Genomic DNA, 27,482 nt, shown 5'->3' with positions numbered 1-27,482 from the left:
TTTTTGTGTTTTCCTCTGCAACTGAGTCAGGTTTTGTACCAGATCGTTACAACTACAAACTCATTGTTAACTCAGCTGTTAGTAATTTGTCTTTATCATTAAAACAACAGCTGTCCCTCAGGGTCACTGTCATTTACACCACAATGTAGGCTACAACATGAATTTAAAATGTTTTATTGTTTGTTATTGTTTTGTTTTTCTTGCTGCCAGTGTTATATTACTAAAATATTGTATCAGTAGCCTGAATTTTTCTAAATATATGTCAGATTTTCTAAAAAGTTTCCAGATCAAATGGACCATAGTTGAAGAATTACGGAAGCGTATTGCATTCACTTGACAAATTTAAAAAAAAAAATCTGTTTTGAGTAGTCATTCCTTTCTTGAGAGCTCGATATAATGGAAGCAGACATGACCCGCTTGTTTAGTTTAATCCAGTTTTACTTTGTTTTGGGTTTGAGACACTATGAGATACTCTTGTCTTTAAGTCATATAGATGGTGTTATCATCAGTTTGTCGACTTTACCCAAGCACTTGCAGGTGTCAGGTGGGAGCGTTTCCTCGTTCAGGAAAAAAAAATTACCACGAAAAACTGAAAAAATTACCACAAAAAAAAANCACCAAAAAACAGAAAAAAAATTTAATTACTCAGAAAACAGAAAAAATTACACCAAAAAACTGAAAAAAATTACCCAGAAAAACAGAAAAAATTACACCAAAAAACTGATAAAATTAAATTACTCAGGAAAAACAGAAAAAAATTACTCAGAAAAACAGTGCTGTTTTTTATTTGTCAAGTGAATGCAATACGCTTCGGTAAAGAATGACCCTAGTTAATTTATATTTAAAAAACAGAGTAGGACAAGCTGAAGATCCTGTTTAGCTTGTGTTTCCAGTGTTGGCCGATAGAGGGCGCTTTAAACTCACATTACAGTTTGTCCTCCACATCAGCGCTGCAGCATCATGACCACTCACTTTACAGACATTAAAAGACACACAGCAAAAATGAATCACTTTATTCACCTTTTCATCATATAGTACAGAGTTTAGCCACATATTTTAAGTATTTCCAGCATGAACAGCATAAATCTCGTGTTAAATCTGTATGAAACTTATATAAAACAGATAATTGAATAATTTATCAGTGAGGCGAACACTGGCAGCTGATTGGTCCCTCTCTGTCTCTGTCTCTCTCTCTCAGGTTTCAAGAAAAGTTGAACTAGCCGCAGCTCAGAGTCACCTGTTCAATTTATTTTTCAAATCGCACTTTTATTCACCTTAAACATGTTTTAATTTCCAGAAAAAGACGCATCTTACTCGCAGCTTGTTGCCTGTGGAGGACTGAGGGCGGTTTGAATCAACAGGGACAAAGAACAGCTCGACCAGAGCACTACAAGCGTCGCTTCAGCTGCCTCATCTCGTTTTTTTAAAGAAGAAAATCATTTTTTAACTTTTTTACTCGGACTGAGTGAAGATGCAGCAGCCTGACAGCCAGCAGACAACAGCTCAGACAGAAACACTGGATCCAGCAGGTACAGTGAAGTTTCATCCTGAGGTCTCCTAACCTGATCTGCATGGAGCTGCAATTTACAGCAGCATCTGCACTGTCATTAATAATTATCGTTATTTATTTTTCCTTTTTTTTCCTCTAGTGTGTGCATGTGAGAGCATAAAGTTATTCTCAGCAAGGACACAATATATTCCTCAGGTTTCTTCGTTTAGATATAAATACTTAAAGTGCTTCTCCCACAGTCTCATCTGCAGAGGTAGAGTTACATTTACTCAAGTACTTAGATATATCCCTAAACTGGGTATACTCGTTAGTATACTGGTTAGCACTGGTTATATACTGGTAAACTGGTAGAACTGAATTCTGTATTGTTCTATAAAAAACATGTAATTTGAATATTCATCTGAGTCACAGACAGTCAAAGGTTGAATGTAACTTAACTCCAGTGCTGTAGTTAAATACAATTTTATAGGAAATACATTTATTTGACACTTATAGTTACTAGTTGGGTAACTTCTTACATATACATAGGATCAATATCATGATACTAATCTACAGCAGTACATAAAATATCCAACATTTTTGCTCCACATTGACGAACTACAACATGAACATGCTCTTAAATGTGTTAGTGATGAAAGCAACACGGTGATAAGGAGCCCTTGTGAATAGTAAGCACTTTTACTTTTGATATTTTAAGTTAATTTGGCTGATAGTACCACTGTAAATCCAGGACTTTTAATTATAATGGAGCACTTTTTGAGCATGGTATTTTGGCTAAAGGCCCTACTTCTTTCACCACTGGTTAATTTGCTGATCGGGATTTTTAGAATCTATACCACTTAACCACAAAGTTCTTGCACACTATAAAGCCTTACTAATACCGCCACTAAAACCAAAACTATGGCCGTGAAAAGAGCAAAACTCCTGCAAACTGTTGATGACAAAATCTAGAGGAGGCATATGCAATGTGATGCCTTGTTATGAAGTAAATCAAACCACTCAGCAGTGTATAGAACAGGTAGAAAGAGCTCCACCACAGCCAGCTATGAACACTTTTACTTTTGATCGATTGAGTACATTTTGTTGATGATTACTTGAATAAGAATTTAAATGTAGGACTTATTTTTGACCAAATACCTCTGTGCTTTTGGAACAATCATAAAATATTTACTCAGAGAGATTCTTGAGAAATAATCATTAGTAATGTGGATATAATGACTAAATGAGTGGAGGCAAATAATGTGTGGTTAATTGAGAAGATGACCTCACTTGCCTTTATGCAGTCGTTAAAACCAAGAAAACACACACTTGTGATACTACAATATCTCTAACCTAAGACTATATCTCATCTCAAATTAACAAATCGATATAACATCAATATATTTCCTTTATTTATTGCACTACTTGCATTTGAAAATGTTTACATTGTTGCACTGGTATTTTTACTGAAGTAAATCTGCAAATTTCTTCACCACGAAAACATTTAAAGAGAAATTAAACAGGATATGTGCATGCTGTCTTGAGCAAAATGGAGGTTAGAGTTTTGGATTTAATGGTCAGAGTTAGAGACATGTAATTCAGAGGTTTCAGGATATAATAAGTCTAAAGACGTCCTCCTGTCATCTCTCCTCAGCTCACTACCTGCGTCGCAGGAAGACGGCTCTGTTGGTGACCGTGTCTCTGCTGGCTCTGGCTCTGCTGGTGCTTGCTGTGGGTCTGGTCTCTGCCACTCGCACCGACAACGTGCCTGTTGCTGGATATTATGCCGGCATCACTGTGAGTGACCGTCACCTCACCACTGGCCTTCACAACCTTTACATCTCTATGTCCTGATACTCTGAACATGCATTAATGTCATTAACCCTTCACACACTGTACGATTGTGACATGGTGTTGTTGTCTTGTACCTCCAGCTGAGTTTTGGAGCGTTCCTGGGTATTGTTGGCATCCACCTGGTGGAAAATCGCCGACCCATGGTGAGTCTGTTCCTCTGACACTCATGTCATCGTAGCAACCCATTTAAAATCACATGATGATGATGGTTTTATTTATTCCATCCCATTTGACACCTTTGTCGTCTCATTTAGACCTCTTAACGTGACCCACCATAGACACATTTTGGTCTTTTTTAGGGAGGACAGGGAATCTTTGTGGGGAGATAGGAGGTCAACAGTGTATACCACATAAAGATGGTATATATCACCTGAAAGATGGGAGCCTGAAGATTAATTTGAGATTTATCTCAGCACTGTGTGTCAAGTTTTTCTAGTCATAGATACTGTATGTATTAAACATTGTGTTTTGGTTAGGCGCCTACTCAAACTTTTAAACTTTCGAGTATAAACGGGCTTAAAACATTATTTTATTACTAAATTTAAGCATTTTTTTAACAATTGAGAATTGATAAAAATGGTCAAACATTCCTCCAAAATACCATATTAAGACACCAAAGACCTTGAGGAACACCACAGAAAATGCTGTGACTTGGTATCCAAAACTTCAGAATGTGGAGATTTCTCTAAAAGCTGCATTTTTCAGCAATTGGATGGCGAGCACTTCCATTCTGAAACCTGCCGAGAAACCACCTTATTGTCAATATACATATGAAAGCCACACATCCTCTGAACGCCTGTGGTCTCTCGTTCGGCATTGTAAAGTTTCATGGGCCCGTGATTATCCTGGAGGTCACAATAGGTCATTTTATACATTGACACCTGTTTCACTACAATGATATAGCTACCATGGGGGCTAACATCATTTAACATGAATAAATCTGGGCTCATTAAATCCACAATAGTCTCAGCTTTCCATTCATACTCAATCACTGCAATTCCAAGATTGTTCAGGGACCCCAGTATGCAGAAACATTCAAATACACAAGACAGAAATAACACATCTGTACTGCATGCAAAAAGCGGCATGGTTTTTGCCACAGCACTCGTAGGTACCCACTGAACCCATTTTCATTCAGATACATTGAGTTGAGAGGTCGAGGGACCCCTTTGAAAATGGCGTTGACAGTTTTTCCCTCAAAAGATTTGACCTCTTGAAATACAGTAATGTCAGCCGAGATAGCCAATTAGGGTTAACTATATACACAATGTGTACCTCAAACTTCAAAACAAATGTTGCATGCATGGTTGGTATTTTATAGGTTAATTTCCATAATCTTACTGGTGAACAAAGTGGAGCATTTAGCAGCTAAACAGGAAGTGGCAGACACCAAAACAGTGCTAGACGGAGAATATTGGACTTGCACTTCTAAATGAATGGCAGTGTTGCGCCTTATCAACTTTTAAAAGCTGACAGTATCCTCGGTGTTGTGTTTACAACTTGTTCTGCTGCACCCAAGTGGCCAAAAAGGGATTTTGCAAATGTTCAATGGGATTGGAAAAATGCATTCAACGTGATTGTCGACCCTTTTTTGTTCACGACGACAGCTCCAATTGTCTCATTCACTCCCTGTTTGTTCTCTGTCAGGGTTACTTCTGTTCAAGCTTCACAATATTCATCTTCTAAAAATGAGGCATTGTTCCTGGAATACAGGATGTATATATATATAGGCTTCACCATAAATGAGAGGATCATGTTACAGACTTTGCAAATTCACTAAACTGTTTTAGGGGAAATTGCTCTATTATGAGCAAGAAGCAAATCTGATTACTGGTTGGCTGAGTAATGTGTTCTTGGTCCTTGTGCCCGGGACAGTGTGTGTGACTGGATTTGTGGTCGGGGGGAAGTGAACGTGATTGGCTCTGGATTTCTGTGACGAGAGGGGAAATCGCATTAGTATTGGTCAGATGCTGACAGGGCTCGTTTGTTTCAGACAGGGACACAGGTATAGTATCATCAAAGTGCCTCAGAGTAGAGACTCACAGGCAGACTGAAGACCTGTCTGAAAAGCTTATGGTGAAAGTTAAAAAAAAAATTGATTAGAAACTTCAGTTTGAGAACTTCAGACTCCTCCAAAAAACTAAACAGAATAATGGGAACAAAATCATGAACTGATTTCAAACCGTCGTCATTACTGGCAGCAGTCAGGAGGCCGACAGATACAGATGCCAGCAGCTACCAAGAGCTGAAACTGTTCCCCTGTGTATCACATTCTCAGGACATGAGACCCGGCATGAGACAAACCGAGTCCCTGCAAGGACTGAAGAGGACACCAGTGACACAGAAACTTTAGCAGATTAGGATCCTTGTTTTTCACCTCTGAATTGGTCCAAATTATTTATGTTGCACACGTCTAATTTTACATAAAAGTTAAAGTGTCCATCCCGTTGAGAGTTCAGTATTATTGTGGAAGTTTCTTGATGAGTCATGTCTCATTTATTTCTCTCAGTTTATTGTCAGAAAAGTCCTGTAGGAGTATTTAATCTGTTATTTCACATAAAGACTTAAGTCTAGTGTGTGGTAACATTCATCATATACTCTACATTACCTAAGAGCCCGTTCTCACTCCGAAGTTGTTGAAATCTGGTGCTTGGGCAGTGACTTGCAGCGTCAGAAACCAATGAAAAAAGGCATCCTTTAATGTCAGCATGATACACAGCCAGTTGCTGTTATACTTTAACAGTGCCCAGCGGCATCAGGGAAAACGCGGCGGGACAAGGACAAAAGTTATTGTTGGGTCCAACAAACACTGACTTCCACCCGAGAGAGTGGTGTTTGCATCCCGATTCTAAAGCCAAACCCTGTTCCTTTTTCCTAACCCTAACCACATATTTTCTTCGCCTAAACCCAACCATGTGTGTTTGTTGTTGAAGGAAAAAAAACATCAGCTCGTGTTGTTGTACTGATGTAGTGCGTTTATTTTGAAAGAGACTGTATGTTAATGTTAGATTTCCTGTGAAAATGGAAGTGTAGTTTGAAAGAAGACAATGCATGTAACAGGCAGAACTTGACACGGCGTCCCACAACGCCAACAAACAATGCACCAAGGATATTTTTCACGTTGTGTGTGGATGTGGAAAGTCCATGACCAAATGTCAATATGTGACGAGGTGAGTGAAAATGTGTTGTACCTAAAATATTGGTTAAAAAAACAAGGACAGAGAGAAACTAAAGAGATACTAAGTTAAAATTCCAGGGCATAACAAGGATTTTAAAAATGTAAAAAATATAAAAATACACCCTCTCTCCCCGAGAAAAAGATTAGATACCAGAAAAAGTCCCTAATTTTATTTTTTTATTTTTTAAATTGCCTTTTTTATATTAAATTTATTCAGTTACCTTGAATTATATTTGCAGGACATTTATGTAAACTTAATGTTGTTTCCAAATGACCAGGAATAACATTTTGGGCAGGAAACCAAATTATTCTGTTTTATTTTTTTTAAATAAAATCAGTCAAAGTACATCAAGAAGAGAGAATAATTTATTTAAACTGTAAAGTGCTAAAACCTTACAATTTACAGTCACTGATGACAATGACCTCAGGGCAATGATACTCAACTTAAGGCCCATGAGCAAAATCTGGCTCGTGATAGGGTGCCAAGTGGCAATCAATCAAAATAGAGCTTTGGCCGAGATAGTATCAAAATGGGGGGCGGGCTCAGGCTAGGCCCCGAATGTCTTTAAATCCTAGAAACGCCCCTGCGTACACCTGACTTGTGCTGCGACTGGATTTGCTTCTTGGCAAAGATGAGTGAGGACGGCAAACGCTGAAAGGTTGAAAACATGCAATTCATTAATTATATATGCTAAACATTATTAATGTTTGTTTATTAAGTGGCTTCTGGTTTCCTGACATTTTCCAAAAGTGGCCCCTGGGCAAAGCAAGTTGAGTGTCCCCGTCTTGGGGCACTTCTTTATGTGTTACATTAAAAAAAAGAAAGATAAAAGGCATCAGAAATTCATTTAATAAATGACTGTACAGACATTTAGAGACACTTTACAGGTGTACTCAGAGAAATAGTGTCTTGGTGTGATAGAGATGTAAACCTGTCACCGTGACTGTGATACAGTGTGTGTTGTGAATTTTTCATGTGGCGTGCAGGGTGTCGTTGTCTTACCTTACACTGAAGTCTACCGTATCTAATCCGGTCTGCACCATAGGCTGTACATAACATGAAGAATATACAGTGTCCGTACACACTTAGAGCTGTTCACACATGTGGAGAGGTGCAGCTGACTAATAGTAGAATAAATCATAATTTAACGAAGATAAATGTTTAATAAAAATGTTTATGTTGAAGCATATTTTCTGTAGGCTCTCACTCCTTTTGAGTCATTGCTGTTGTGTTATTTCTCATGTTGTGTTTGCGGCTGTAAATGTGTGAGGGAAACTTTCTATCTTGCTGGCAAAGACATTTACAGCCTGCTGTATCCGTCTGCCTCTCCTGGCATCGCTCCCATCTGTGCTTTAAACTTTAATGGCGAGTTTGCTGCCATACCAGCGCCGGTCTACGGTGTCTGTTATGAGGCACATGTGGCACGACGCTGCTCTCACACAGGTGTCTTCTTCCCATCCTGTGTCCGAGGCTCAGGGCGGTAACACGAGAGCTGGCTGGCAGAGCGAGGTCGCTCATTAAAGAACAACTAACCAACATGCTGACAATACCACACAGACATCTGAGAGCTCCGAAGCTTCCCGTGTTCTTGCTGCAGCTCACAGGCTCTTTGCTCGTCTGACGTCACGAGGCAGCAGATGGAGGACGATGTTGTTTGAACTGTTAACAGTCAGAGAAGTGGCGAGTTTAAATACCGCTGCCAAAAAGAGATGTTCCCAACTTTGATTACAGAAATTAACAACTTCAACATGCAGCAAAGGGCCGCTGGTTGGAATCCAACCCGTGGCTGCTGCAGCCAGGGCGCATGTTGGGCTGCTGCGGCCAGGACACAGTTGGGCGTGCACTCTACTAGGTGAGCTATGGAGCACCCTGGTTTGGGCATCTCTATAAGAGAAACTGGGAGGCAATCTGATGTTTGCTCATTTGCATCGCGTCTAGTGTCACCCCTTTGTTATAGGCGTCCTAACCTTCTGCGTGTGTCAGCAAACAGGCAAAGTGACGTGTAGCTTGCTTGAAAACGCTCGCCCTGGCTGTCTTTTATGAAGCGTTTCACGCCTTCTTTTGTCAGAGCAAGATGATCACTCAGGGCTCGATAGGCTCCCTGAATGTTTTTGTGACTCAGGGTATATCTGGACGATTATTCATGCTCTATCCATCAGAGTTCGCTCACTCACTGTGTGGAGGAAGAAGGGTCACACATGAGACAAATTAACGCCTGCAGATATTCACCGCCTGTTCACTTCTTTTCAGTGGAAGTAAAGGGACAAATAAAACTTTCCCTTTCTGTACCGAAGCAAATTCACATCTTTGCATCGTGTGGGGTCTAACTTTGGTGAACTTTAACTGGCAGCCTCAGCTAATCCTAAAGATGTATGTGAGGAGGAGACATTGATTGTTGCCTTGTTTAACCAGCCGATATCATATGAAAAATACAAACTGTCCCAAATGATAGATGCTTCTTGGCTGGCAGTGAGTCGTGAGACAGGCATGAACGAAAGCTAACATTAGCTCGCATGCTAGCTTTCTGTGTGCGTCTCATCCAGCTCTGCCCACATTCAGCACGAATATCACCTCGGCAGGCGATGGTCACTTCACTCATGTGTGACCATGCACTAGGAGTTTAGTTTGTGAATTCACTTAACCTTAAAAACTGTGACATCAACAGCCTAGCTGACAGGCAGAAATTTCTCTTCGCTTAATAGGAAGCTTTATCTCTAGATTTTTTAAGTGTTATAAGACATGTGCTCCAATCACAAATGTTCCCGAGAGACCAGCCCTCATTATGAATCTGAGAGAGGTCAAACACACATTTGTGCTCCACTGACATTTCTTGAATAAAGCTTTTTAAAATCCTAATAACCGTATATTACCACATTTACTGTTATCTTGTCCTTCAAAACGTTTAAAAGGCTCATGGAGCATGAAATCTGTCTGTAAACTGCCCTCCTATCTGCCCTCACCCTGCTGCTCCTAAAGCAGGCTTCACTGCCCCGATACACTGTGAGATTTCTTTATGGCTAAATGCTTCATGTAGCTCGTGTTCTTCGCTCTGTAGTTAGTGCCTGTATCTCACACACCGCCGTCCTTTTGGTCACCTTGCAGCTCAGAGAGCGGAACGGTGAACCTTTAAAAGGGCTGTATTTTACCCAACACGGTTCTTATTACCAGGGTGTCCAGCTGTGGTCGTGATTGGTCACTGGACCACTGAGCAGGGGGATAAAGACCTTGAAGAGGTCAGCGACTTTAGTTACATAACCTGATAGCTATCTTTACTGAAGCTATAAAATCCCTCCTTGTGTCTTTACCTCTTTATCGTTGGTATTTCTTTGTTTTTATGTAATTAAAGTGGCTACAATTAATATTCTTTAATGTATCAAATGCCTCGTACTAATGAACCTGCAGAGGATAATACCTGAATCAGAAGCTCTCCTCGACTTTACAGAGGTCTCAGCTCACTGTTTAGCGTTTAGTTTCACTCTCTCTGCTCTCGTAGCATCATTTTCAGCTGCAACAGGCAACTTTCGAAGAAAAAGCTTTAAAAAAAAAGTGACTGTACACTACTTAGTAATCACCAAACAGCAGGAGTCCTCAGGAGTTGGCAGAGACAAAGCCCCCAGGAACAGCGCCAATTTGACACAGTGGCCAAACCAGGTAACTACAGTCTCAAAGTCCGTTAGGTGATGCCATTTGGCCTGAAAAGATTTTTTCCCATAGACTTACATCATGAAAGAGACATCTGTAAATCAGAGGATACATTTTTTAGGATATCAAAACCCCATTCGGCCCATTCGATCCGATAACGCTGGTAAAGTCTAGAAGAGCCACACAATTTCAACCCCACTCAAGTTAGCAAAGCGCTAAACCGGAAGTTAGCCGCTTGGCCTGCAAATTTCTTTAGTGCGCTTGCTCTGTGAGCCCAATGATTTTGAAGATCAGGGTAATTTTATACCTGGGAGGCTGAACATCTTTGGCTTAGGATGCCACAGAGCAACTTTCATTGGTAGTGACCAAACACAGAGGTAAAAGGAGAGTGAATACTGGACTTACATTCATCACGTGGACAAACTTTAAATTAATGCTAATGTTGCTCTGTAGCTGCTGGATGTGTAAATAAGGAACTATTTATTAACTTGAAAGGTGACTATATGTCAGTGTTGTGTAAAAAACTTGTTTCAGTGAACTTTAAAGGCTAGCATCACGCGCTCCATCTGTCTCCCCCTAATGTCGTAGGTGGGGAAGCTACTTTGGTTAGCGCTGCTTTGTGGTGGCCATACATCAGTATTTTCTTTCACAGGCATAGTTTTTCTACTACTTCTAATAACCCTGTTTTCAATCGTGTCTGAAAACATACACTTTGCTGTTTTCTGAAGTGTTCTCAGGGTTAATTTGCCAAATCGTTGGGAGCACAAAAACTAAGCTGCCACCTTGACCATGACCAGAGGCCAATCCAAGTACTTCATTCAAAATCCGATATCAGCGAAGTAGCAGATTACTGTTTTAGCTGGTCTTTTACAATGGGTTGTATTGGAAAAGTTGAAATAGTAACTTGGGAATATAGCTGGCACATGAACGTAGCAGAATGAAAAAGTACAATATTCAAGAAATGTACTGGATTTAAAGTATAAAGTAGCATAAAATTGCTATAATCAAGTGAAGTACAAGTACCTCACAGCTGTGCCACAGTACAGTACTTGGTACTTTCCACCACTGCAGTCTTTTTAATATTTCCTCACTGACTCCACTCCTGAGAGCAGAAAACCATCCACAGCCTTTAATCTTTCTCAGTATTTGATTTTTCTCTCCGTTCAGCTGTATCAGGGGAGATTTGGGGGTTTGGGCGACAGAGTGTGTGTTGAGGTGTTTTATGTGCTGGCAGCTGGTGCTAAGGTAATGTGAAGTAATGCAGTTGTCAGGCTCTATTGTCTCTGCTGCTGGCCTCATCTCCCACTTGCAGCCCATAAAAGCAGAGTCATTTAAACGGCTAATGAAGTGGAGAGTCTGGGCCAGTGGCAGATAAAACCCACCCAGAAAAAGCTTATTTTCTCAGCACCGCTCTCATTTCACTTTATTCAGGGAAATTCAGTTTAAAATTCCCTTAATATCCATTTCACCATGCTTTGTGTTAGTCTACGGCAAGACATTTCATATGTGACACCTGGCCACTAACTTAACAAAAGATTAGCCTGAATAAAACTGACATGTCAAATAAATGTCATCATATTTGGACAATTACACCGCTATGTTGGGTTGCTATGTTTATTTCTGATCAGGCAAAACCTGTGGAATTAAAAACCAAATTAAAAAATACTGAAAGGCCCTTTGTAGCACTGGTTCACCCACATGATTAGACCTCTTCTCAGGACTGTAAAGGGACGTGCAGACTGAGTTTGACGATATTCACCTCATATTTTTAGCTCTATCACTGGGTGACATCAGAAATCCAAGACTGAATTACCCAGTGGGAAAAGCGGGTAACTGCCCAGAGGTCTCAGATCCTCAGGAGCTACAGGGCCAGATTGGTATCATAATGAAATAATGCACACAGAAGGAATCACAATTGTATTTTTAGATTTATAGATAAATAACTTTTTGAGACTACCCTGACGTTGCTGGGTTTGCTTACGCATTCTTTTCAACAGAGAATTATCTGCAGCCAATTAGATGTCTCCTTGCAGCTCAGACTGCGCCCCCACCTGGGGATTATTAGTGTTACATCTGCACAGGTACCCTGAGGTCACAGAAGCCATTTTTAATCCTGTCAGCAGACAGCATGGAGCCACAGATCTCTTCTTTTACTGTCCTGCACTTTTTAGGGAAGTAAAGAAAATTGTAAACTGGGTTTTTTGTGCCGCCGCGCCGGTGATAGCCGTAGTCAGAGGCATTATGTTTTTGGGATGTCCATCCATCCATATGTACGCTCTGTTCTTGTGAACATGATACCTCAAGTACGCATTGAGGATTTTATTCAAATTTGAAAAGATGAACTGATTAGATTTTGGGTGTAAAAGGTCAAAGGTCAAGGTCACTGTGACCTCATCTGCTTCATTCTGGTGAATGTGATTTTTTTTTTTGTGGAACATTGTGTGAGTGAATTTCTTGAAATTTGGCATGTAGGTTTGCTATGACTCAGCAGTGAACTGAATACTTGAATTTAGTGGTTAAAGGTCACTGTGACCTTACAAAACACATTTTGGGCCATAACTTAAGAATTCATACGCTAATTATGACAAAAGTTCATACAAATGTCTAACAGTCTAAAATTATGAAGTGATGACATTTCATATCCAAAAGGTCAAAGGTCAACTTCAGTGTGACATCATAATGTTCTGCCAAAACACTTTTCTGGCCATTACTCAGCGTCATATCTCACTTTTGGTTGGATACTGAACTGGTGATAGCAACTGATCTTTGGTGTCCACCTTGAAGCTGCACAGATCTTCTGTCCTGACGAGGCTGAAAATGTCTTTCAAGCATCCACACTTTAGAATTTGTAGTGTCCTTGCAGCAACATCTGCATTTGAAGCGTGGTCAAGTGTCATGGCTACAAATGAGTCTACAGAGATATGGAGGTTTGTGGAGGTATACAACTGTTAAGTGGTAACTCTGCTCAATTTTTGGGACATCCTGCTGTATCCCACCCATCATTTTAGACCAATTTTTTCTTTAAAAAAAAAGCATGTGTTTAATCTCCTGCTTCAGTACAGCAGGTTCGGTCCTGGAGGAGCGATCGAACAGACAGTAAACGATGCTCAGTGATAAAGTTCATGATCAGACATCTGCGATCAGCCAGCTGCATCTGTTCGGCTGTGTGTGTGTGTGTGTGTGTGTGTGTGTGTGTGTAATATCAGAGAAGTGCTTTGTCTTACAGTAAAAGCTTTATGGAAGAACACGTGTGAGTCACTGATTTAAGGTTATTAATCAGTGATCAGATTTTGGGATGATTGTACAGAACTGTGTGAATGTGTGAGATAAGCAACAATAAGGGTGTGTGTATTTGGGCGTGTGTGTGTGTATCAGAGTGGGAGAATTAGATTGACCTTGCTGGTACAAAAGGCCGTCCCTCTGTCCTGTACGCCGCCTCTGTGCCCATAAATTACCCACAAAGCACCTCTGTGTTGGCAGAGCAAGAAGTCGTACATTTCCTTTATCGTCCTACAGCCCAGACGCTGCAGACGACCAATCAGGACACACCCATGCAGAAAGCTTACAGTGTGTGTGTGTCTGTGTGTTCTGGCGTATAAATTATTAATAAGAATCAATAAGAAACAAATAAAAATACGCTGGAAAATGAAATTATGATACTGTCGGTAGACATAAATGTGACAGTCATTTTTAGTGTCCTCTGTCTTTATATATACTTAGGTCTGTAAACTGTGATGTTGTTGTTACTTGATAAAATTTGGTCATAAAAAATAGGTTTTTATAAATACATTTATGTTTTCTACAAATTCAAGATTCCTGATTATTAATTTTAAAAGTACCGTCTTCATAGTCATCATCATCATTTTTTCATCATTTTATTTTGAAATAATTTGTCAAAAGAATTTGTGCACTCAAATAAACACAAGTTGTTTGCTGCTGACTTACTCTGATGATACTCATTGGTGCTTTTTTATTTGTTCCAAAATGATTTCTCATGACCTTACCATCTTCGTCTCTTTAAGCTCGTGGCAGCGATCATATTCATCAGCATCGGAGTCATCGCGTCTTTCTTCTGTGCCATTGTGGATGGGATCATCGCCTCAGAGTTCATTGTGAGTATCGCATCTATTTACATGCCTGCAGTCAAAAGAAAGAAATACTGAACAAACTCTAACACATAATACGCACACCAAATTTAATCATACATGCTCAGGTCAACAGAGAAACGCAGGATGAAACTGGCACAGACGCAAAGTATCAGTAGGATCAGGAACTTTGTCGATGCAATCAGACAGAACTGTCAGCACCATCACGACACCAGACAGGAAGACCAGACCAACCAATCTCACTGTCCAACCTGCAGAGAGCTGCAGAGGAAACAAAACAGGGCTGATTAAATATGTCCAAAAATGTACCCAACTTTCTCTAAGTCACTGAGCACTATCTTTGATTCTATTTTAACTGAGAAATTGTCCAGGAAATGTAATTGCAATAGTCTGATGGATACATAAATAGTTTTATTATTAGAGAAATTAGCAGTGTTGTAGTCAAGACCACCTAAACCAAGACCAAGTCATGACCAAGACCAGAGTGTATCGAGACCAAGACAAGACCAAGACTTTAAACAGTTCAGACTGAGTCAAGACCAAGACCACACCAGTGCGAGTCCCACACTGTGAGTGACATGCAAAAGTTTGGGCACCCATGTTTGAAATTCCTTTTCTGTGACTAGTTTAGTAAGTAGAGGATGAACTGATCTCCAAAAGGCATGCAGCTGAAGATGGATTATGCTTTTCAACATTTTTAAGCAAGTTTAGTGTATTAGTTTTATTTTTTTTGTACAATTTTAGAGTGAAAAAAAATTAGCACCATGCAAAAGTTTGGGCACCCCAAAACAACTTTAAACAGGGTCTCAGACCATAATTAGCTTGTTGGGGCTCTAGTGTGTTCACAATCATCATTAGGAAAGGCTAGGTGATACAATATTCTGACTCCTGAAACCTTGCCCCAACAATCAGCAGACATGGGCTCCTCTAAACAGCTGCCTAGCACTTAAAAACTAAAATAACTGATCATGCCCACAAAGCAGGAGAAGACTATAAGAAGATAACAAAGTGTTTTCAGATAGCTGTTTCCTCAGTTCATAATTGGCAGGTAACAGGAACTGTGGAGGTCAAGTTGAGGTCTGGAAGACCAAGAAGCTGCTTGTAGTATTACTAGAAAGCGAAATCAAAACCCCTGTTTGACTGCAAAAGACCTGCAGGAAGATTTATCAGGCTCTGGAGTGGTGGTGCACTGTTCTACTGTGCAGTGACACCTGTACAAATATGACGTTCATGGAGGAGTCATCAGAAGAAAACCTTTTCCTGTGTCCTCACGTCAAAGTTCGCACTACAAAGTTCCTTTTTGGATACAAAGAGCAAAGGTATGTTTGGAGAAAACAGGATGCAGAATTTCATGAAAAGAACATCTGTCAGATTGTTAAACATGGGGATGGTTCGATCATGCTTTGGGCTTGTGCTGCAGCCAGTGGCACAGGGAGCATTTCACAGGTAGAGTAAAGAATTGATTCGGTTAAATTCCAGCAAATTCTCGAAGCAAACATCACAGCATCTGTAAAAAAGCTGAAGAAGAGAGGATGGCTTCTACAACAGGACCATGATCCTAAACACACTTTGAAATCCACAGTGGACGACCTCAAGAGGCGCAAGTTGAAGGTTTTGTCACAGCCCCCTCAGTCCCCCGACCTAAACATCACTGAAAATCTGTGGATAGACCTCAAAGGAGCAGTGCATTCAAGACGGAACAAGAATCTCACAGAGCTAGAAGCCTTTTGCAGGAGGAATGGGTGAAAACTAAAATAATCGTACATGTATTTGTTACTGATAAAAACAGAGTACTATAATAATATCACACTTGAAAGAGGCTTATCTGCGTAATGAGTACTTTTACTTTTAAGTCCATCTGCTGATAATACATTTGCACTTTTAAGTAACATTTTTAATTCAGGACTTTTAGTTGTAATGGCGTATTTTATTAGACCGTGGTATTACTACTATTTCAGTAAAGTATCAGACTACTTCTTAATTCCTTGTTTTTGTAGGAAGAAGTCTCATTTACTTTAAAACTTTTTCATAAGTACTCAGTTTAACGTGTCAGTTCATCACAGCATGAGACAATTTCAAACTCTCTACATCCGAAATAACTTCCAGACTTAATTAATATGCGTGACATTTAATTTGAGCAAATACCTGAATTTGTTTTTACGGAAATGAAGAGAAGATACAGAGAGGTCAAATAAGGTCACTGTTGCTTCTTCACTGGAAGTCTTAGATGTTCCCGTGTTTGGACATGAACAGTTTGTCACATCAGCCTTATGAATCTTAATGAGCATCTTAATGAGTGCAGACCAGAGAGTTTAAAAAGCTGGCACAGAGTCACACTGTTGATATTGATCAACAGCGCTATCAAGGCCTCTGCAGATAGATTCGTTCTGCGCTCACGGGACAGTAAAAGTCATATTTATTGCACCTTCAGGCTTCGGACAATGAAAAATGATTATATTGTCTTTCACATTATTTAAAGCCCAGTCAGGTTTACTGTTGTGGGGTTTGTAGTCCGGTGGAGTGGACGGTTTGGAGCAGGCACGTGTTGTAAACCTTCACTGCTGCAGTGACACAGAAACAAGTGGAGGATGGACTGAATAACACAAAGCAGGGTTCAGGCGAAAAGTGCATCGCTGGACCTTTTTAATCACAGAGATTTACCCTAACAAAGAACATTTAGATCTCAGTTGTGGTGCAAGACCAATCGATTCACTTACATGTACTATATGACTGTGTCTTGTGTATTTAACAAATCATCTTTCTCTCTCTGTCTAATCTCTCCGACACGCAGGACACGAGGCCTTTGCAAGAGGACATGTGTGACTTTTACACCAGTGGAGCAGGTTATGCCTACGACAGCTACTATACTGAGGTGATTCATACTGAACACACATTTAATATATCACCTGCCATTGTCTGTGCTGTATAAACACACTGAGTAATCTCTCGGGGTAGAATAACAATCTAAATACTGAGCCGCGTGAATGGAAACCATTTAGCTTCCTCCTCTCACACACTGTTTTAAATTAGTATCTCAGCTCTTGTCTTTTAAATGGTGTGTATGATGCTCACAAATGCATTTTAGGTTCATTTTAGGATGATATTCTGTGTTTTTGGAGCCTTTTGGTGCCTCACTGAAAAATTCTCAAAGCATGTAGTGACATCTTGTGGTCAGATAATGTTACTGCACCGAAATAAAAACCATCTAGTTCACTTTGCATCAAATTATAAGCAAATAGAAGTTCTGGAAATAATATGTTGACACAGTTTCCTCATGTATTCCTTTATCCAAGCTGTTTACCTGCTTATCTGGCTGTACTATCTGTTTTCATGAGGTTAATAAAACTTTTATTACATATTATTAAAAGCCCTGAGAACTTCTTTAACTCACCAAACCTCTGACATTACAGGTGACGTGCCGTTCGTTTGACAAGGCATGCAAGCTGAAGCTGAGGAGCAACACCTGCTACTGCTGCTACCTGTATAACTGTGAGAGGTGAGACGCACTAGATCAGGGTGTATTTGTATCTGTGTGCATGTGTGAGTGCACCTTATTTGGGATAAAAACAGACCATGCAGCTGGATTTGCATTTTTAACTCATTAAAAGAACACTTTGCCCACAAAATCGTCATTCATGTATCAGTTACTTACTAAGTGTTACTCGGAATTCATGAAGAAAACTCTCTGGTGAACGAAGAATCCAAAAACTGAGAAAATTCTTGATGATTTTAAGTCAAAGGGGTCCGAGTTTAACAACAGAAAAACTATATCGAAACATCCATTTACAAACTCTCACACAACTTGTGCAGTGTAATCCATGTCTTGTTTATCCAGTCATATGCTCAGTACTCCCCAAACACATGCATTTTCCAAAAACCTCACTATTTAAAACACTTCTACATAAACTGTCTCATGCACGGACAAGGTGCGCATTTCAACTCTTTTGAATGGAACACACAAGCAGAGTTCAAATACACATGCTTGCCCAGGTGCGCCACTTCTGCTAGTCTCCCATAGCCAGACCTACCATTCTGTGCCAGCGCAAGATAGGTCTGACTGAACCAGTCATGATTTTGCACTAGGAATAAGAAAAACACCCTGGGTTGTTCGTTTGTCCTCTTAATTCTTTCTTTCTTCTCTCTACGTCAATCATAATCATCTTGGGCAGCACTAAGCTGAGGATGCAGCAACAGTGCCCTTGCAAAATATCCAGGGGGAACTTGTTTTGGTGCAGAGGCGAGCCGTGGCCTTAAAATGGTTAAATCCCTTAAAAAGAAAATGCCACGTAAAACATTGAAAGACATTTACACGTGTAGGTTGGTGCTTGGAAGTTGGTTGTTTAATGCACAGCGCCAAAACAAAGTGTGAAGTTAGGTCTGATTATGCAGGACTTGTTCCACGTAGCGGCAGGTTTTATACCCACAATCTACATCCTGTGAGACCACACCTATATGTTAGTGTTTTAATCACTGTAGTAAAAATGTATGTGTTTGGGAAGTACTGAGCAAACGACTGGATGAATGAGACTTGGATTGCACTGCTCGAGTTGTGTGAGTGTTTATAAACAGATGTTTTGATACAGTTTTTCTGTTGTTAAATGTGGTCCCCCTTTACTCCAGTTCATCCAGATATTTCGCAGGTTTTGGATTTTTCGTTCACCACTGAGTAGTGCGAGAAAAACAAGGTTTTCTTCACAAACTCTACATAAAACAGGGTGAGTGATTGATCAACCTCATAAAACAGCTTTTATGATATCCTACTAGTTAGCACCCCATGAATGACATTATGTACTTAACGTAATGTTACGAAGGTTAGGTTTAGGAAGAGAAACATGGTGACGATGTACTTTAAAAAACTCGAAGTTCACACGCTTCCAAACATCAGTCTCCTGGTGAAAGTCCTGTGTTTTGTAACTCATCCATCACCCCAACCTGCCCTCTTACAGGACCGCTTGATTTGAATTACTGGCTCAGGATTACGTGGGATATATACAAATTATGGTGCATTTCTTTTCATAGGAACAGTGCATGAGAGCAGCCTGAATAGATACACAAATGGTAATTTTGTGGGTGAACTACTCCTTTAACTCTGCATTCAGCCACTACATCAGTGAGTATTTTCATGATTAACTTTCTTCCCTTCAGGAAACAACTGGTCCCCAAAGTCAGCTTGCAGATACATGACCCTAACTTGATCCAGGGTGTCCATCACAGTGAACATGTTTTTCTGTCAGTTACAATGTTATGATAGCATGATAAAACACCGCAGAGCAGTGAAACAACAGCATCCTATATTTCAGAGCTGGCAGCCAAAGACTGCATTTACAGTCTCCGCTGTTGGAAAAACTCTTGGATCATGTGATTTTGGCGCTTACTTGCATTAAAGAGGTTCCTATTCTACAGCCAACTTTCAAATCCCGGATGTTGAGAGTTTTCCATGAGCTCTTGGACAAACACCAAAGAGGAAGAGGCTTTCCAAAAAGTCCCTCCCTGCTTTTCAACTGTGTTACTCCTCAGTTATTAGTGGATGAATGGCTGCCTGGAAGGTTTAATAATGCCATAAAGTGAGAACAAGTGATGGACAGTGTTTAGGGTTTTTTGTTTTCTTTACCGGCTGAAGATAAAAGGAGAAGCTGTGATGTGGAGGGTGGCTACTTTACAGAAAGCCTTTTTCAGGGCAGACATTCTGCTTTGACTGTAGTTTTTCCTGCAGGTGTTATTAATAAAATGTATAAGAGCTGCACTCAGTTTGGCATTACCTGGCTCAGTGACACTGCTGACTTAATACAGTACATACATTTAATACACTTGATACACTTAAATGAAACAGCCATCAGTGCTTCTCCTGCTGTGACAAGTCAAAATGTCTGCTGTGAAGAGGGCCTCTTAAAAAACAATACTTCCCCCGTAAAATGACCATTGGTATATCAGTTACTCGCCACATGTTACACTGAATTCACAAAGAAATCAGTTTTTCTTGCATGGCTTCCCAGTTAATGGAAAACACAAAAAAGCCGAATATTCTACATGAATTGAAGTCAATGGAGGCCGCGTTTTATAACAGCAAAACTATATTAAAACATCACTTTACAAACTCATGCACAACTCATTTATATAGTCGTGTGCTCAGTGCTTCCCAGACACATGCATTTACGCTAAAATTGTTACAATATGAAACACTTTGCACTGCGACAACCTCTTTTCTTGCCTGATTCAAAAATCTATAAATCAAGTCCAAAATGTACAGAATTCATCTGCCAGGTTTTTTAACCAGAACCAAGAGATGTGATCACATCACTCCAGATTAAGCCTCTTTACGCTGACTCCCATGTTTTAGAATAGATTTTAAGATTCTACCGATCGCTTTTAAGGCTCCGTCCTCGGGCAGAGGTCTTTTGTCTGTTCCAGAGGCCCGGCTGAAAACTAAAGGGGACAGAGCGTTTGCTATCAGGGCCCCGAGGCTCTGGAGCAGTCTGCCTGAGGAAATCAGGACGGCCGAGTCAGTGATCTCTTCTAAGTCCCTTCTTAAAACATGCTTTTATTGGAGAGCCTTTCCTGATTTTACTTGAGCTTTAAGTTCATTTAGACTGTCTTTTATTTCCTCCGTTTTTTAACACTAAAGTGTTTTTATCAGTTCTTTTAAAAGTAGTTGTTTTCATGCTAAAGGCCTTTCTAGGGACAGGCACTGGAAATAGGCAGTAGCTATAAATCCTGTGATACATTGCATTGGGTAATTGTCATGCAATTCTCAAAGCACACTGTACCTGTCCCAGTTAAATAAATATTAAATGAAATACAGATGCTCAAGCAAACTACTCAGCTGTGCATGAGACTGTTTGTACTGCTGTTTTAAAGTCAAGATGTTTTATCGAAAATGCATGTGTCTGGGATGTACAAAGCATTCGACTGGTAAAGATAAGTCTTAGATTATCCTGCAGAAGCTGAGTGAGTTTGTTAACAGATGCTTTGCTGTTGTTAAACACAATCCCCGTTCACTTGGATATTCTATTCACTGTGAAGGCATGTGGGAAAAACAAACTTTCCCTCACATATTCAAGGTAACACAATTAATATACAAAAGGTCGTTTTCCAGGTGAGTGTTCCTTTAATATAAACTACACATGCTGTGTGATTTATGGCAATAATAACTAAAATACAAAACCAGAGGTACGCTGTGTCCAAGTCGTTCTCACCAGCTCACAATTGACTGTTTCTCTCTTCATCTTCCAGCCAAGAATACCACACACAGTACTACGAGTTCACCGGGGTCAACAGCTGCTGGGATGTGATCCACCTACACCGCCTGCTGTGGGCCTCAGTGGTCCTCAACGTGTTTGCGTTGTTCCTGGGCATCATCACCGCAGCCCTGCTCGGAGCGTACAAAGATATGGTGAGCGAGAGTCTGGAGTGTATCAAGACGTTTAAATAAAGTGGTCTTTGGAATGAACAAAGAAAATCCTGAGAGAAATAAAAAGCTTGTAATATCACATGGCTGACAAGATGTTTCATTAAAAGCCTTTAGCACCCTGGCAAATGATTTTTATTATTACACTCCTGACTGAAAGCTACTTACCTTTCCGTATTTCCTGCAGGCCACACACAGTATCTGACACTCAACATCATAAAGCCCCTAACATCTGTTTCTGGTGTGTGAACCACAGGATCACAGGATGTGTACATTATTTTAATGGCAGCTCAGCAACATGTCTCACTAGAGCTTATTTCAAAGCTATAAAAGGTCATATTTATCACTGAGAGCAGACGTGTGTTGAGATCGCTCTGCCTGAATCTGATAGACGCAGTGTCTGAATAACCAAAACTCATGAGACTGAACTGTCAGCAGTGTTGTATGCATCATTATTTTGTATTTTAAATCTCTTTTTTGCTTTGTTTCTTTACCAAAGCTTTGTTTAAAACTTAATATTGATTTATATTTTCACTGACTTACTCACCAAATTTTAAAAGAATAACTGGTCACACATCAATGTGCTAAAAACTCACGAGACATGGAAATCTCTGATCTTATTTTATTAATCCTAATGGTCCTGATTTTACGATTATTGTTCCTGCAGCACATTAGGCAGCAATCATACGTCATTACCTTTTATATAATAAAGTGTGTGTTTCATGTGTAACTGGTGCACGCTCGCTCACATTTACCTTCAAGCTTCATATGTGGATTCCTCCATCATATCCAAAAAAGCATTTTTGCTTTTTCCTGCTGCAGAAGCCGACTCCTGTGATGGCTCCCAGCCCCACGCCGCCGCCCCACATCCTGTACAACCCGACCCAGCACATGCTCACCTACGCTGGCTTCTGCCCTTCGGGACAGACTCTGCCTGCCTACCCCAACTATCCAATACCCATGCAGGTAGGAGGCTCACACCAGGGCAAAAGACACAGCAGCTAAGAACAGCTGTAAATAACATTTGAGATCGTGATATTGTTCATGTGCGCTCTCATGGTTTACTGGGACACCTGAGCAGCAGTTAAAGTTATTAATAACACCTACATGATTTTGTTACAGTAAATAAAAAAGGCTAGTAGTCCTCGCCAGTGTTTTAGTTTGGCAACAAGACGACCAGCACTGGATCAAGTTTGTTGTTGCTGAACCAGCACAGCTGTTTGACTCTAACATCAAAGCACCTGACCAGAAAATAATCTATTAATCTGCACTGCTGCCACGTCACATTACTGTGGTGGATACCTGCAAAACGTCACCAAAAAGGAATCCCTGTGCAGTAACCCTGCAACACTGAGCTCCCACCTTACCAGCAAATCATGTGTTTTTATAGTGTAAATGCACACTTCAAACATGACCTAAGCACGTTGTATACTACAATGGTTCCCAGGCTTTTTATGTCAGTGACCCTTTCATTTACACACATGAGCAGGTGTGTCCAAAGTCTGTCCTTGGGGCCAATCGTGGCCTGCTGACTGATTTTAAACATCCCACAGCTTGTCTCTAAAAATATATACCCCAACACACAATATTGGTTAATCAAAGAAGATCACTTTGCTTTTTTCTGTTCACCTCAAGATGGCAGGACTATCATACCCTCTGTAAACATGCACCTAGTAGGAATTAGGCAGGCAAAACCAGCGTGTTTTCACTAACAGACACAAACTGGCTCAATAAATGTGACAAGCGGGGAGACCACACAAGAGATTTAGTTAAAACAAGCCCAGTTTATTAAACTTAGATTAACTAAAATAACCAACTGAGTGTGTAGGTCAGCAAAGTCAGTAATGAAAGCCATGCAAGGATGTGTGTGAAGGGGAGTGAAAACATGAGGCAGTTTATATAGCCTGGATGGCCCAGGTGAGCTTAATCATACTAACGAGCCTCCCGTGTGAGCCAACTGCCTGATGAGGTTGGCTGGAACATCCTCCAAGACAGTGGGAGGGGCGTCACAACAGAAAACGAGCAAGTAAAAGGTTACCTAAAAGCACACATCTCCTGCTCTGTAGCAGACATGGCTACAGCAAAGAAGCATGAAGTCGACAGCAAGGGCCGCCGCTTTCAGTAGAGGAGGAAGGTTTTAGACTTAGTATGGAAGTACAGTGAATCTCTGGCACAGAGCTTTTATTTTGAAGTGCCGTTTCCTGCTGTAGAGTGAGTGACTTAACAGACAGCTACTTAACAGAGACAGAAAACTAGCTCAACTGCATGGCCTAACAAAGTATGACGGTGAATGTATTAAACTATGTGGACCTTGAACTAATGACTAAGGAGAACTTTGGACCCCCAAGCTGGACCAGCTGGGAACTACTGCCTCACATGATCTCATCTGGCCCCCATTCAGACAAGTTTGGACACCCCTGACACAAGGTCACAACCCCATATTTAATCAGATTTCACTTCAGGGACCTCCTCCTGAAAAGATTTTGGTTCTTAGATTTCATTAAGACCTGAACTCTATAGTTGTCGCCCACAGCTGAGAAAATAACCTCAGAGAAAGAAAAACCTCTGATCAGAATAGTCGCTGTTATGAGTCTTACACATATTGGACTCTCTTCTATAGTGAATTAAATAGTGAAAATAACCTATTCCCCTTTTCCTGGTGAACCCCTGTAACTCTCTCAAGGACCCCTGGGAGTCCCTGGACCCCAGATTGAGAACGACTGGTTTATACTGTATTTACTGTCATATCCACCCAACACATGTACACAAAGCAAAATATAAATATTCTAAGTGGGTCCAAGGGTAATTCCTGTTGAAATGTTTGTTAATGCAGTAACTGACAGGAAGTAAACAGGGACCAAAGTTGTTGCCCTAGCAACAGGATAGCAATGAAATGATCTACAGTAGTCAGGTGTTTGTGTTTACCTTGTTTACCTTTACCTCGAGTCATATTCCCTGTATGTGTACATATACTAGGCCAATAAAGCTGATTCTTACTCTGATTATAAAACAGTATATCCTCAATCTCACTATTACATTTTCTATTGAAGGATAAATGTGACTGATTTTTTTTTTCATACCCAAAAATGATTTTTATACGTGTCTGTCTGTCAGTCCACAACTTCGGGTCAGACTGAAATATCTCAAGTATTTGATGGATTGCTATGAAATTTGGTTCAGAACTTAAGGGTGCCAACAGGTTGAATCCTACTGGGTTTGATGATCCCCTGACTTTTCTCGTAGCACCACCATGAGGTTGACAAATACCTGCAAAACTAATGGCATTCCCATCAGGCTCAGCTGTACTTTGTGTTTAGCGCTAATTACTCAATATTAGCATGCTAACACACTTAACTAAGGAGGTGAACATGGTAAACATACTTGCAAAACATCGGCATGTTAGCATCAGCACCAGTGTCTGAATATAGTTTCACAGAGCTGCTGTCATGTCTGTAGATTATTCCGCTGGTGTTGTTTTATATAACAGAGATCATTATGTGTTGATGGTGATCATCCAAGAATCTGTTAAAAACCTGAACACTTGATTGATGCATTATGGGTGCCATAAACTGTGACATAAGCTTCAAAACTCCGCAGATGCATTGTTGTATTTATATCGCGGTGACAGAAATGTGTCTCACAGATTTATTGGTGATGATGGTGAATCTTTGCTGATGTTTCTGTGGCTGCTACCAGACGACCAAACTACACAGAGAGAATAAAAACCACACCTCACATAAAAATGTCAGAGATAAATTTAGGCATCTTTGGCTCTGCTTCCACATACCGATGCAACCTACCACTCCCTGTCTCTTCACCTCTCCCACAGCACAACAGCAGCTATCAGCCACCTGCTACTCCCCAGATGATCCCTGAGGGAGGCCATGCCTCCAGCTCCTGCCTGTCTGAGGAGAACCAGAACCAGCAGCCCCCTCAGGCTCCCACCCAGCCACTGCCTCAGGGCACCACCCAGGAACCAGGGGGCTACATGCTATCACCCAACGCTCCTGTCCTCTACGGGGCCGCCTACAGCCCCTTCGAGAAACCTCCACCTTACGCCTGCTGAGCCCTCGGACAAACATCTGGGTCATGTTGGAGGAGAAATATCTTGATCTGGTCAGACTGAATGTAGCACAATACATTTCATAGGTGACGGAAAAGAGTCAGTGAGCTTCACGGCTACTCTGTACTGGTAGGAATGTTATGTTTCATGTGGTTGCACTGAGGAGAGACAGATTTATAGTAATGCAGTGTGATTATAGACATGATTTAACTTATCTCATGTGTATTCATTAAAGGAAACAGCTTGGGAAATATGCTTATTCACCTTTTTAAAAAGAACATTGAGACCATTCTTAAATCTCTAACTCATAATTGTGATGCTGGCTAACTTAGCTTAGCACAAAGACTGGAAACAGCTAGCTTGATTCTGTACAATGAAAACAATCTGCCCACAAGCATCTCTAAATCTTTTCTGTACAAAAACTGAAGTATAAAAACTACAAAACCCCATTTAACAGGGGGTTATATGCAGGACTGTTTCTTGGTGGTCGTTTCCAGTTAACCAGCAGAGACTTAAAGAAGTTACAGCTTAACTTTAACTCTCAGAAAGTACACAAATGAGCGTATTTCCCAAAATGTCAAACTTTTCTTTGAGCCTAGAGCTGGCCTTCAGATGCTTACATATTACATGTGAATAAGTGTATAGTCGTACACTTGACTGTGATCTAATAGTTGTTTCTGTTCTAACTTGTGTAGATTGGGTTAAAGGTCTTCCTGTGTATTGTCTCTGTATACTAACTAACGTACGGGCAATTTTAAGGGCTTTCTTGAAATGTGAATGAGTAAATGACGCTGATGCTGCTGTTGTTTCATTCTGTTAGTGTGAATCATTTAATGTGCACTTTAAAGTCGATATGCTGTATATATTATTGATGATGCATGTTAACTGCTGTGGGGATGGGGTTCTGTAGCTGCTATAAGATACATAATGTATTAAAGAGGCACCTTTAAGAAATGCATATATTCATGGTGCGTACACATACATGTGGAGTAAGGGCTTCATCGAAATTGCACATTTAAAGGAGGAGTTTGACATTTTGGGAAATATGCTTGCTTGAGTTAAATGAGAACGTCAATGCCACTCATGTTTTTACAGTAAATGTAAAGCTACTGTCAGCAGCTGGTTAGCTTAGCTTAGCATTAAGAATGGAAATGGGGAAACAGCTGGCTCTACTTGAGGCTGAAAATCTACTTTTTAACACATGAAAACCTTGCTAATTAACATGTTTTATCTTGCTTGTTTAATACGCACTCATACCGAAGTGCAAAAACACATTTCACAGTTTTACTGAGAGCCAGGCTAGCCGTTTCCAGTCTGTGTGCTAAGCTCAGTTAGCCACTTCTGGCGGTAGCTTCATACTTAAAGTGTAACTTAAGTATTTTTCAACCTGGACTCTATTTCCTTACGTTTTTGTGTCTAAGTGATTACTCAAAACATTTTTTGAAACTTATCGAGTATTGAGCGAGAGGGGTGCGGCCAACAGCCGTGAAACGAGCCACAGTGTAACCACTTGGGGCATTTGTGCACTGTCAATTCACGTCCACTAAAGGTGCTTATTTTTGCCACTGACAGGCTCAGATTGTTATTCTTCATGTCTGACAACATTATAGATAGGATCCCTACAGACATGGACCTTTTTATTTAATGAGAAACAGGCCCCAAATTGCTATCGCCAAACCCACCAGACTCCATGTAAATAAACTATAATTTTAGCGTGAATAGAGCCCACGTTTTAACATCTGAG

The 27,482-nt window shown here is 40.4% G+C and overlaps 1 protein-coding gene across 1 annotated transcript; it reads left to right on the top strand.

The window, feature by feature from the left end:
• The first annotated feature begins 1,353 nt into the window (after positions 1-1,353).
• LOC126392585 (transmembrane protein 255B) lies at positions 1,354-26,357 on the top strand. The gene is made up of 9 exons (XM_050048042.1): positions 1,354-1,529; positions 3,144-3,286; positions 3,424-3,486; positions 14,187-14,276; positions 17,062-17,142; positions 17,681-17,766; positions 21,501-21,660; positions 22,498-22,641; positions 25,505-26,357. The coding sequence occupies exons 1-9, from the start codon at positions 1,472-1,474 to the stop codon at positions 25,739-25,741; spliced, it is 1,062 nt and encodes a 353-aa protein (XP_049903999.1). The 5' UTR covers positions 1,354-1,471; the 3' UTR covers positions 25,742-26,357.
• Positions 26,358-27,482: the final 1,125 nt, after the last annotated feature.

Source organism: Epinephelus moara, chromosome 1 (assembly GCF_006386435.1).
Source record: "Epinephelus moara isolate mb chromosome 1, YSFRI_EMoa_1.0, whole genome shotgun sequence".
Taxonomy (NCBI): domain Eukaryota; kingdom Metazoa; phylum Chordata; class Actinopteri; order Perciformes; family Serranidae; genus Epinephelus; species Epinephelus moara.
The sequence above is the reverse complement of the archived record's forward strand: the minus strand, read 5'-3'. Positions and strand labels throughout refer to the sequence as shown.